Source organism: Ursus maritimus, unplaced genomic scaffold (genome assembly GCF_017311325.1).
Source record: "Ursus maritimus isolate PB19 unplaced genomic scaffold, ASM1731132v1 scaffold_27, whole genome shotgun sequence".
In the NCBI taxonomy this organism is placed as follows: Eukaryota; Metazoa; Chordata; class Mammalia; order Carnivora; family Ursidae; genus Ursus; species Ursus maritimus.
Genome location: NW_024425230.1, coordinates 15264648 through 15277953, shown reverse-complemented (window position 1 = coordinate 15277953; position 13306 = coordinate 15264648). Strand labels below are relative to the sequence as shown.

Below are 13306 nucleotides of genomic sequence, written 5' to 3'. Positions count from 1 at the left end.
AAAGTTAATTTCCCAACTGTGTGAACCACTAATACGTATATTTACGTCATTTATGTCATTTTCATTTGGCTGTTTTAAAAGTCAGATCTAAAGTAATTACAAATAGTACTTAATTTAAGAGATTGGTCAAATGATTCATTTTATAAAACAAAAAATGTTAAGTTTTCAATCTAAGATATTACGCTTGTTATTAATTAGAATTAATTGTGGCCAAAAGTCATAAACTTCTGACTTCACTGTCAGTTCCAAATGAATTTGAGGACTGGAACCTCTAAAAGCTCTTTTGTACGTGATTGTAGCTTTAAAGACTAGGTGGGGAGGGGGGCGCCTGGGTGGTGCAGCCATTAAGCGTCTGCCTTGCCTTCTGTCCCGGTCCCGGCGTTCTGGAATTGAGCCCCACATCGGGCTCCTCCGCTGGGAGCCTGCTTCTTCCTCTCCTACTCCCCCTGCTTGTGTTCCCTCTCTCTCTGGCTGTCTCTCTCTGTCAAAATAAATAAATAAAATCTTTAAAAAAAATAAAGACTAGGTGTGAAGGAATAAAAAGGATGTGGAGCCCGAGCCTGGGGTCTGCCCACTGCTGCTCATAGGCCAGCCGGAGCTGGTAGATGTGTCTGTGTAGCCACTGGCTGAGTCTTTGAAATGCAGACACTTAGATGGTTTTCTTTCTGGGATATATATATCTTTTCAGTACAAATCAATGATAGATACTAAATATTTCATATGTTGTAAATGAAGTATTCTTCTAGGTTTGTTTGAGTTTTTTGCATTTTAAATTCTCATTTTCATTTCTAACAGTAGAGTGTACTTTTGAGTGTATGAAATCATTACATACCTTTAGTTTCTGTACTTCTGATAAAAATGAATAAGGTAGGTAGGTAGTTGGCTAGTGATTGCTAGGGCTTTGAATTATGCATTGTTTCAAACGAGTGCTGTTTAGTAGCAATTTCAAATTTAGAACCGTAACTTCATAATGGATTGGTATTAAGTATTCAGCGTTTGATAATGTAAGTAAATCTAAATTTTCCAGTTAGTATCATATTTATTAGAAAATGTGCTTGGGGGCGCCTGGGTGACACAGCGGTTAAGCGTCTGCCTTCGGCTCAGGGCGTGATCCCGGCGTTGCGGGATCGAGCCCCACATCAGGCTCTTCCGCTATGAGCCTGCTTCTTCCTCTCCCACTCCCCCTGCTTGTGTTCCCTCTCTCGCTGGCTGTCTCTATCTCTGTCGAATAAATAAATAAAATCTTTAAAAAAAAAATGTGCTTGATTTAGTAAGTCTTTCCATAAAACTTGTAAGACAGTTTATATCTTCATATCTGTTTCCCTGATTCTCAGTAATATTTCTGATGAACTTGAGGGTTTGGCAAGATGATTTGGGGGGAGGATAAGGGAGAGATTAGCAGAAAATTGATTATCTGATTGTATAATATCACAGGAGTTCTGAGATTATGCATAGTGTCTTATTTAGGTTAAAAATGCTGGGTGAGTTGGTGTTTTAGCAGATGGTGTTTGGGAAATAGGGAAATGTCAAACAATGAGTTGTCCGTTTGTCTTAAGGTTGCCAACTTTGCGACAATGGAAGACGAAGAGGAGTTGGAGGAGCGTCCCCATAAGGACTGGGATGAGATCATTCCGGAGGAGCAAAGGAAAAAGGTAGAGGAGGAAGAGCGTCAGAAGGAGCTGGAAGAAATATACATGCTGCCTCGAATTCGGAGTTCCACTAAAAAGGTGATCGAGTGAGATGAAAGATAAGAAAGGACCTTTTGTGTTGTAAAGGCTACAGAAGTGCTAATTATTCAAGGAGGAGGCTTTGCATTGTTGCCTGGGGATGGGAGGCAGTTATTTCATAGCGAACCTAGCAGAGGAAGATGGAAAAATGTGGAGTGCCCCTGAATGCACCCGTGAGACACTTGATCTTTGTAAATTGGCTCTTGGTGAGATGGATGGATGGGATTTGAGTTTGGCAGACATTTGCATTTTGCCGTTGAGATTAGAACCAATAATCCTCACGATTTGGTTCTAATTGATGGTGCCTCTGACTTTCAGAGCCAACCTCTTTTTGCCTTTAAGTATTTGTTCATGGCACTCGGTATACTTAGTGAGAGATTATATAACCGAAAACAAAGAACATACATGTACTTCACAGCCTATAAAGCATTGTTACAAGCATGATCTAATTTGATTTTTGCAACAGCATTGAAGTAGGTAGAATAAGTTTTGTCACCCAGTTTGTCGGACATAGCAGATTTGTCCAAGATTATAGCAAATCAGTATTAGCAAATAGTAGCTAGTATTGATTGAGCACCAATTGTGTGCCGGCCATAGTTGTGCTGTTATACCTATAGACTCATTTAATCTTCATGAAAACCCAAATAATAGGTAGTTATCCCCTTTTACAAATGTAAAACAAAGGCACAAAGGAGTAACTTACCTAAGGAAGTAAACACGAATCTACAATTCAAATATTTTTATTCCATTTTACTTGTCACATGTCTCTGGAAAGTTGACTTCCCAAGCACGTCTTCCTTCTTTACATGACACCTGCCTCCTTATTTTCTTAAAGGAAAATGGACTTTGTTTGATATGATGAAAAGTTCTGAGTACTAAAGAATTAAGATGGGCTGGTTTTAGTCCTTTGACCTTTTGCAGCTGGCACTTGCTACAATGTGACTTTGCCTTTTCAGGCTCAGACAAATGACAGTGATTCTGACACTGAGTCTAAGAGGCAGGCCCAGAGATCCTCTGCCTCTGAGAGCGAGACTGATGACTCTGATGATGACAAGAAGCCAAAGCGCAGAGGGCGTCCCCGAAGCGTGCGGAAGGACCTCGTTGAGGGATTTACTGACGCAGAGATCCGAAGGTTGGTGGAGGCTCTGCTCTCTCTCTCTCTCTGGAGCACGTCTGGAGGGCATGCTGTGCCGTGGGCTGATGGCGTTCCTGACATTGAAGACAGGGCGGGCAGAGGCTGGTACCAGCAAGGAAGGCAGGGGACTGAGTCATGCCCCTTGTCTCCAGAAGATTCTGTCCTCCAGGGTTTTCCTTGCTTGAGCTCTCTCTCATTGGTTGCTCAGCTCTTCTTGTTTTCTTCCTGTTCTCTGGTTACTCCGAGCATTTTCACAAAGAAAGTCCAGCCAAGAAAAAGAGACAGTTGGAGGCAAATTCGGGCTGAGCCTTTGTTTTTATTTAAGAATAGGAATACATACATGCAAACGTACATAGAGATGCAGACGTGTCTATGTATATAAAAGAAAGAGTAGGAATATAAAAAATTAAAATGGTATGAATAACACTGCCCTCATACCCCTCGTCTCCCCAGTTCACTTCCTGTAAGTGTTAGTACTGATACCAGTTTGGTGGTGGGTTGGTTTAGTAGCAGTACACCCAGGATACTGTTCTGCAGCCTTTTTTTCACCTGTAATTGATTTTAGATCTCTTTCTATGTATGTACTTACTGCACATTTGTTGGTATTTAATTCACACACATTGCCTTCCAAAAAGACCTAAAATTACTGCTTCCAAGTCATTTTTCCAACCACTTTGCATGATGTTTTTTATTGTAGGCTGAAGAAAATAGTATCAAGGTAGTTCTATGATCCAGTCCATATTGTAATTATATCAGATAGTCCTCTAGGTCAGTGTGTTTTAAACTATGAAATCTTTATTTTCCCTTAAATGTTACAACTATTCTTTTCTTCTGTCTTTGTTTAATTTATTATGGAAAAGTGTAAATATATACAAACATTGACAGAATAGGGTATATACCCCCCCATACTTAACCATGTTACCATCTTAACCATTTTGAATTTGTAGTTAGTCTTCTATGTAACATCCTCTCGCCTCCTACCATCAGTATTATTTTGAAGAGACTATGTATTCTGCTGTAGGTGGTGGACGCGGTGTTCTACAGATGTTTGATTTTGGGTTGTCTCAGTCTTACGTTTCCTTACTGATCTTCTGCCTGGTGGTTCTAGCCATTACTGAGAATGGGGTGTTGAAGTCTCTGCCTGTTGTTGTTGTATTGTCTAGTCTTCCCTCTGCTTTGGTCAGTTTTGCGTCATGTATTTTGGGGCTCTTTTGTAGGTACATGCATTTTATAGTTGATATGTCTTTTATCTGATGGATTGGCCCTTTCATCCTCATAAAATGTCCTTTTTTGTCTCTAGTAATAATTTTTGTCCTAAAGATCATTTTTAAACATCTGATATTAGTATAGCCACTTCAGCTGTCTTTTGGATATTTCATGCACGTTATCTTTTTCATTTCAGTATGCCTGTCTTTGAATCTAGCTTGTGTCTCTTATAGACAGTATGTAGTTCTATCAGTTTAAAAAAATCTATTCTATCAGTTTCTTCCTTTTGATTGGAGTCTTTAATCACATTTACATTTCATGTAGTTACTGTTAAAATAGAATTTATGTCTACATTTTGCTATTTTCTTTATGTCTTGTGTCTTTTTTGTTCCTTTATTCCCCCATTACTACCATCTTTTGTGTTATGTAGGTATTTTTTAATATACCATTTTAATTCCCTTGGTTTTCTTTGTGTTTCTCATTATTCTCCTGTATAGTTTCTTTTACTACATTTTCAAAGTAATTTTCCTAGTGGTTGCCTTGGAGATAATTATAATTAGTACCTTAACTTAGAACTGTTTAGTTTGGATTATCATCAGCTTAATTCCAATGGTATATTAAAATTTTACTCCAGTGTAACTTCATTCCTCTCTGCTCTTCTGTGTTGTTATTGTCACAGAAGTTCTATCTTTACCCTTTATAAGCCTGTCAACACAGTTTTATAATTATTGCTTTATGCACTTGTTTTTAAAAAATCAGAAGAAAAGAGTTACAAAAATACATTTATGCTGTCTCTATATTTATTCAGTTACTGTTAGTGAGGCTCTTTCTTCGTGTGGATTTGAGTTACTGTTTGTTGTCATTTGATTTCTGCCTGAAGGACTCTTTAGTGTTTCTTCTAGGGCAAGTCTGGAAGCAGCAAATTCTTTATTTTTGTTTATCTGGGAATGTCTTAATTCCGTCTTTGTTTTGGAAGTCCAGGTTTTAAATTCAACTTCTGGACTTCCTCGGGGACCATTTTCATTGATTGCTTTTTTTTTCTCTCTCTGTATATGGGCCCTACTTATTTGTTCTTGTGTTTTCCATAATTTTTTGATGAAAACTGGACATTGTAAGTAATATAATATGGCAAGTGTGGAAATCAGATTTCCCCTGACAGTTTGTTGTGTTTGCTGTTTGCTTTTTGTTAATTTAGTAACTTTCCTGGACTAGTTCTGTGAAGTCTGTATTCTTTGTTGTATTGTTCAAGTCTCTGCTCATCTAGCTTAGCCATTAGCTAATGGGTGGACAGAGATTTCCTTAATGCCTTGAGCCAATAAGTCTACCAGCCTTCACTGAAGGGCTCCGTGTGTATATTGGGGGGCATGTTTTCAGTGCTCTGGCAGGCATTGTACAGCTCTGCCTTATCATTGAGTTTTTGCTTGCGCAGAGCCCTGGGCCAGCTGGAGGCGAGAGATGAACCACCTCAGGTCTTTCCTGTGCACGCACCTAGCCTTGCTCATGTGTGATCTTATAGATTCTCAGGAACATGTCAGCTTTTCAAAGCTCTCTGTGGGCATTCCCATCAGTTTTTCCTTTCCAGTTTTTGGTCATCCTGTTCTTAACCCAAACTGGTAATGTTGCCTGAAGCAGCTGTGGTCTTAAATCTTTGCTTTTAATTGTTTTCACCAATGGACTTTGGACAAGAATTTTCCCAGAGAGGTCAAAGCAAGCCTGGATTGGAGCTTCTCAGGGTGCTGTCAGTTCCAGTAGTGCTGTTCTCGTGGAAAAGAGCTTTGGGGTAGCTCCGGACCTGTTGTGCCTCCTCCAGTGGCGGCAGTGCTGCTGTTGTGGACGACTGCTGTGGTTGCAGAGGCGTTGGTTTTCAAGGCTGTCGTGGAGTGTGGAGAGAGGAGCATGGGAGCAGAGCAGGTTAACCTGCCAGAGGGCTTTCAGTTCTTACTGAGATCTAGCCATTTGCCTGAGTAAACGTTCCTTAGATGGTTGTAAGCCTCTGGTTAATTTCCAGAGTTCCAACAAAGTCGATCTGGACAACATTTTGCCAGTGTTCTTGTTGCTTTTAGGGAGGAGCGGATTTTCAGAGGTTTTCACTCCACCATTCCAGAAATGCTTCTCCCTCGTAGTGTTATTTAGAAGTAATTTCCAAACATCATGTGATTTCATACGTAAAATATTGCAGTATATATTAAGAAGGAGAAATGTAGAATTGAGGAATAATCTTCACGTTCACTTTCCCATGTAACGCTTTCCTAATCCTTGTGGCTGTGCTGTTCCTTTAGTGTAGTTTCCCGGCTCTGGGCCTACTCATTCCCATCCCCCTTTTCTTTGTTACATTCTGTTTCCACTTACCCCCCCCCTCCCCAGAGTATCTCACCTTTACACTGTTACCTAACCAGATGATTTTAGTAATGTGGCCAGTTACGGTGATGACTGTGATGTATCGTGACATCTTGCTTTTAGTGAAAGCGTTAGTGGTTAGCTGTAGGGAGGGAAGCGGATGACACCGTTGGTGTATAGTAGAGTTTAGGGTAGAGGCTTGTGGTAGGATTGATTGGATTTTTGTTTGGAGACAAGGTTGGGCAGGAGGAGTCAGCAGAGTTTCCAAATTGTTTTGTCTAAGAAGTTTTAAATCACATATTTATTTTACTTTGCCTTATTCCCGAAAGTAGTGAGGCAGTCTTTAAAATCTTGTAGTTGTGTTATTGACCAGAAAATAATAAATCTTACTGTATGGAATCAATTGCAACAGTAGCTGAACAGACCGGTTAACCATGTTGGGGTCTTACCACAGGAGTTGTGGTTGAATCATTTATTACGTGTTGAACTCCATGAACTTGTACCTTCTAAAAAGGGTAATATTAGAGTTAGGTCAGTGTTCTCTGCTACGTCCCTTAACAGTTTCTTGATCAGTTGCTGAGAATAAAGTTGATCTTCAATTTGCATCTTTAGCAGTCATTATTTTAAGTGGACAATTTCAGAGACATTCAGCAGTCTTGTATTTCATGGCAGCTGCATGGTTTGGGCTCAGTCTGTCTGGGCACTGTGTGTGGCCTATTTCACCACAGGGTACACTTGCAGGAACACAGCCAAAGCCTCTGGTTGTTAATGTGTCTTATTGATCATGTTCTCAGGTTCATCAAGGCATATAAGAAGTTCGGTCTCCCTCTTGAACGGTAAGCTCCTTATCCACCTGTTTTTCATTTTTATTATGTAGCAGGTTTTTTTTTTTTTTTTTTTCCTTGCGGGAGGAAGGGAGGGTACTATTTTCCACTTAATATTAATGCTGGGAATGGTTTTTTTTTTTTTTTTTTTTGTCCTGGACACTTTCTTTTACAAATATTTACATATTGTGTGATTGTACATGTCCTTTTGGGGAGGGATGACAAAGATGACCATCTGTACAGAGATTTTGCTTGAGTGGAACGTGAAGCAAGTACATGGAAAACTGTAATACAGAGGAACAATTCCCAGAAGAGATGTTCAGATAATTCCATTTAGAAGAGTGCACGTATTTAGTATTTGCAACCTAGTTCTTATTTAGTAGTGTAAATTTGTGATTTTGTAGCCTTCTCATTCTTAGTAGAGTGTCACGAGGGTTAAATGCAAATAACTTTTCAACACCTTGCCAGCAGTAAGTTACTAAAGGGTTGGCTCTCCTGTCTTAGAAGCATTCAGGAAGTAAGCTCAGAAGTTGGATTTTAACAAAAGACCATCTCAACTAATTCAGTATTTTGCTTTGTCCAGAATCAGCAATATGTCCTATAAATAATAGTACTGATTTGGAGGAAATAGCAGATGCCTTTCTCTTCTTCCTGATAAACTTGTGGAGTGGAGGAAAATTATAGCCTGTGTGTTTTGTTTTGTCCTCTCCATTTGGAGAGGAAACAGTGATGTGTAGCAGTAGTAACAGTGAAACCGAGAAAGTCAGGTGCACCTTTCCAGGGTTGTTGCTGGCCACCCAGGATAGAGTGCTTGTCTATGAGCCAGTGACCATAAAAACCACCAGGGTGTGGAAAAGTGCATCTGGCCCCTTCTGGCAGACTGATTTTTAGACATTAATGTGTTCTCATGCCCCATATGAGATCAGCAGAACATACTGTAGAAGTAAGTGTACTTTGCTTCTGGGAGTATTGTAATGAATGAAAGTAGGCTGGAGGAAGGTAAGCACAAAGCAGAGGAGTACAGACAGTCTGTGGCACTCACCTGCTGCCATCGTCAGGTAGCCCATCTAGTTAGTAAAGAAAGCCGACTCCTTTCCGCTGTGTTCTTTGAAATTACTTTGTGGACTGTTCCAAAGCATAAGTTCTTGATGATGGAAAATGAGTGACTTAGCCTTCCGTCACTGTTGGAGGCTTCTTGTTGGAGCCTCACAATGAGCAATAAAGTGGAGAAGAATGTCTTTGCAGAAGCAAGCTTGTATAAGACAAAGTGGTATCTCATGAGACATTAGAAAAGTGGGCGCAGGGCCTTGATGTGTCCCCATCTTTGCCCTTTCTCAGGCTGGAGTGCATAGCACGTGATGCTGAGCTGGTGGATAAGTCTATAGCAGATCTGAAACGCCTGGGGGAACTGATTCACAACAGCTGTGTGTCAGCAATGCAGGAGTATGAAGAACAGCTGAAGGAAAATGCCAGTGAGGGTAAGTTCTCCCAAACCCTGCACTTCTGGACTGGGAATTGTGCCACAAAGGGGCTTTCGTTCCTGAAGAACAGACTTCTATCCCATGCATCCCTGATCCTTTGAGCTGTGTATTCCGACCTGCCTTTCTGTGAGCTCATTGTTGTAAGATCTCGGAGATCTGCTCACAAACGAAGTCAGTTTGCAGAAGGTGGAGAATGGAGAGTAATGAGCAACGTGAATGGTTTCTTCTGATGTTGGTACAGAAACCTTGGATTGGTTTGAATGATGTAAAGACCCGAGTGGGCAAACCAGGTGGATACATCTGTATTTGGGCTGCAAATGAGGTCATTATAGATCGCAAGCAGCACTAGTCACCTTGGATATACAAATATGGATTGTGTTATGGCAAATTTAAAGGATTTAGGGAATTAATTGGGATATATAAAATATTGGGTGAATATTACAAACATTTTGTTACAGTGGGATTTTCATGGCACTACAGTTTGTTATAATAGGGCTTGACAAGTTATACTCTTACAATGGTCTCATTTGCAGAGGGAAGTAACAGTGCCTGCCTCAGAGGGTTTGGGTGATTCCTGGCTGATTCCATTCACGTGAAGTGCTTAGTGTGCTGTCTGGCTTGCAGTGTTCGCTAATACCAGGAAAGAAGTATTTGTGCTTTAGATTTTCTTTTTAATGATATTATTGAAAGTAGTAGAATTTTAAAGTCTTTCAAAAATAATTTTTTTTTTTTTTAAAGATTTATTTATTTGTGAGAGAGAAAGAGAGCGCACAGGCAGGGGGAGAAGCAGGCAGAGGGAGAAGCAGGCTACCTGTTTAGCAGGGAGCCTTATGCGGGGCTCGATCGCAGGACCCTGGGATCATGACCTGAGCTGAAGGCAGATGCTTAACTGACTGAGCCACCCAGGCGTCCCTTAAAGTGTCTTAAGTGTAGTCAAAAGTTTCTTTAGATGTATTTTCCTTTTTTGTGAAAGAAATTGACGTGGTTTGGACAGTGATCCAAGTACATGCTTTTATATAAGCACTCAGAATACACCCAAGAGTCAACTTTAAGCTTACCATGTTTTCATTTTTCATTGTAATTGTTGTGAATAAATTTTACATTCACATGGTTCCAAATTGAAAAACTGGTATCCCTATTTCTCGTATCTTTCTAGAAATGAGAAAATTCGTATTATGAAAAATGAATAGATCATGTTTTTTCCCTTTATTACACAAATGTGGCAAGCACACTCTTCTGCACCTTGCTTTTTCCATCTCACAGTATATTTTGGAGAGAGTTCCTTCTAACAGTCGCTTGCCTCCCTTATCCCTCTTTTTTGGTGCACGTTCTTGTTCTGGATCTGGCTGATAGCTTCTCCTGCCATTACATAACTCATTGCCCTTACGTGTGTTTGCCGTGACCTGGTGTTTAGTGTACTCTGGGTCAGGGTGGCTATTCTAATTCAGATGGAAGATCATTATTTTTCTTTTAAGATTTTTTTTTTTTTTAAAGATTTTATTTTATTTATTTGACAGAGAGAGAGACAGCCAGCGAGAGAGGGAACACAAGCAGGGGGAGTGGGAGAGGAAGAAGCAGGCTCATAGCGGAGGAGCCTGATGTGGGGCTCGATCCTATAACGCCGGAATCATGCCCTGAGCCGAAGGCAGACGCTTAACCGCTGTGCCACCCAGGCGCCCCTCTTTTAAGATTTTTTATTTGAGAGAGTGAGAGCGAGCGCATGAGCAGGGGGACGGGGGAGAGGGAGAAGTAGACCCCCACCCCGAGCAGGGAGCCTGATGGGATACTCGATCCCAGGACCCTGGGATCATGACCTGAGCTGAAGGCAGACGCTTAACTGACTGAGCCACCCAGGCACCCCTCAGATGGAAGATTATTGATAACTCTTAAGTGGAAAATTTTTGTTCCTAAAAATGCTAACATAATTATGTATTTGTCCTATCCTACGTTTAGACGCGTTTCTAAGTATCAGTGCCAATCTTAACTGCTCAAAATGAAGTTTAATGTTTTTGCCCCTTTTTTTTTCTTTGGAATACATCTCCCTGCCTCTGTGCAGTTAAAATACTGTGTTTTAAAATTATTAGAAGTTCTTCTTTTCTCTTAGGCCACCAACTTAATAGATAGTACAGTCTCTTTCATTTTCATTTATTTTCAGTTTTTAGGGATTGCTTTTTCTCATTTTGACTTAACTTTGAAACATTTGCGTGGTCTGAATTCAAAACTCTGAAACAAGGTACATTTGGAGAATCTTTCTTTTGTGCCAACGTCCCCCAGTCCTGCTTTCTGCATAGGTCACCGTTTCTATTAATTTTGGGTTTATCTTTCCACTGTTTCTTTGTAAGATTTTCAGTGCGTGTGCCCTCTTCTGTAGTAGATAGCGTACTGCGTATTGTGTTCTGCACCTACATATTTTCACATGTGGAGATCACTCCCTATCGTGTGCAAATCCTCTTTCTTTCCTTTTGTAATTGCAGCGTTCCACCACTCACGCAGACGTTAATTCAGACTTTCTTGTTCCTGAGTAATGAATATTTGAGTTGTTTTTAGTCTTTGGCTGTTAGAAAGACAGCCGCAGTGAATTGGTAGTCTAGTGGATATGCTGTTTTGTATCTCTATGAGCATGTCTTCTGGATAGGTTTCTGGAAGTGGGACTGCTGAGTCCTGGGGAAGCGTGACTTGATTGGATTTTGCCACATTTTCCAGCAGTCTGGTACCATGATTTATATTGCCACCAGCAGGGGATACTGGTACTCGTTTACAAGCCTCACAAACGGAGGATATTGTCAAATGGGTGGGTTTTTCCCAAACTGATAGGTGAGAAATGGTATCTTGTTTTTCTTTTAATGAGTAAGGTTGTGAGTGTTTTCTTAAGAGCCATTTGTGAACTACCCATTTCTCTCTTCTGTTCATTTTCTTATCTTTTAGGATTTCTTTTTCTGATTAAAGTTGCTGGTTTTCTCCTCTAGTTTGTGATTTGTCTTTTTACTTACTTTGCTTATGGCATTTTAAGAAAACTTAAATTTTTTATGCAGTTCAGTGTATCAGTCTTTTACCTTATTGTGTTTAGATTTTGAGTTAGTTAAAAACATTGCCTCTACACCCAGTATAAACAGGAATTCACTTTGACTTTTTCCTTTTGTACTTGTGTGATTTCATTTACTTTCATATCTCCGATCCACTTGGAGTTTTTCCTGGGGTATCCAGTTTTATTTATTTTTCTATATGGTTACTGTATGTTTCAATGCCATTAAAAATGGTAGGTCTTTTTCCCACTGCCTGATTTATTTTTTTAAAGACATGCATACTCCATTCTGGATATACTGTATGTGAAGGAGCATTCAGCTGTATAATCTTTTGCTTTAGTATTGTGGTAGATAATTTTGTATGCACACCATTTTGCGTTATGCTCTCCCACCGGGCATTGAATGAACGTGTCTGTCTCCTGTTGTTCTCATCAACATAATGTTTTCAAAGAAATTTTTGAATTTTTCAACATGATAGGTTAGAAATGCTATGTGTATATATATAATTTGCATTTCTCTGATCATGAGTGAGGTCAGGTATTTTGTGCTTTAGATTTTCTTTTTAATGATATTATTGAAGGTAGTAGAATTTTAAAGTATCTTTCAAATGTTTAGGAATCATTTGTTTTTCCTTTTCCCAGTTGTCTCTTTACCCTTTGCCCGTATTTCTGTTGCAGTCCTTTTATTTTATGATCAGGAAACAGACCCAGAGAGGTCAATAACTAGAAGTGAGAGGGGAAAAGAGAAGGGAGGAAGGGGTACTTCGTGCAGATTTGGGAATAAATCCCAGATTTCTGATTTTTAGAGAAGTGCCTTTCCCATTTTCACACATTCTGTTCCAGCTGTCTTCAGAATTGTTGGAAATAGCATTTGCAAGTGAATTCTAGAGGATTACAGAAGAATATCTAAATACTTATGAATGATTATAGCACCATTTCATCAATTGGAATGTTAAAAAATCTTTTTTCAGACTCTGAGCCATCTTTCCTCTCACAGACAAGTGTCAGTATCTTGTGCCATCATCTTGCCAACATCTGGCTGGAGTTGACTGGGTTTCATTTTTAATTCTAGGATTATTTTAATTTGGCACTAGGGCTAAGGAAATCTTTCCATGACACCTTTTGTTCATCCTGTCAAATGGTATTAACCTGATCGCCTATTTTTTTAGTAGAGAAAATCACCTTTAAAACACTTGAATTTTCTTGAACTCTGTTAATAGGCTAGTTAGAAAGCAAAAGAAAAAACTTCAGTATTACTATTAATCCTTCAGAATCTTTTTTACTTTCAATTTTAGAACCAAAGTATAAAACAAAAGGAAGATTAAAATAGAATTAAGGGGCGCCTGGGTGGCACAGCGGTTAAGTGTCAGCCTTCGGCTCAGGGCGTGATCCTGGCGTTGTGGGATCGAGCCCCACATCAGGCTCCTCCGCTATGAGCCTGCTTCTTCCTCTCCCACTCCCCCTGCTTGTGTTCCCTCTCTCGCTGGCTGTCTCTATCTCTGTCCAATAAAAAAAATAATAATAATAAATAAATCTTTAAAATAGAATTAAAAGTACCAGTGGATTAAAAAGAA

General features: G+C 39.8%; 1 protein-coding gene across 5 annotated transcripts in view; it reads left to right on the top strand.

Annotated features, from left to right (window-relative positions):
• CHD2 (chromodomain helicase DNA binding protein 2) overlaps positions 1-13306 on the top strand; it is a 120694-nt gene that overhangs the window by 80148 nt on the left and 27240 nt on the right. For all 5 annotated transcript variants that reach the window (XR_005838056.1, XM_040642746.1, XM_040642747.1 and 2 more), the window contains 4 exons: positions 1557-1727; positions 2684-2859; positions 7200-7241; positions 8568-8707. Coding sequence is in view for 4 of the 5 variants with exons in the window: in XM_040642746.1 (XP_040498680.1) it covers positions 1557-1727; positions 2684-2859; positions 7200-7241; positions 8568-8707 (529 nt within the window). In the remaining variant the exon portion in view is untranslated. The remainder of the gene's footprint in view (positions 1-1556; positions 1728-2683; positions 2860-7199; positions 7242-8567; positions 8708-13306) is intronic.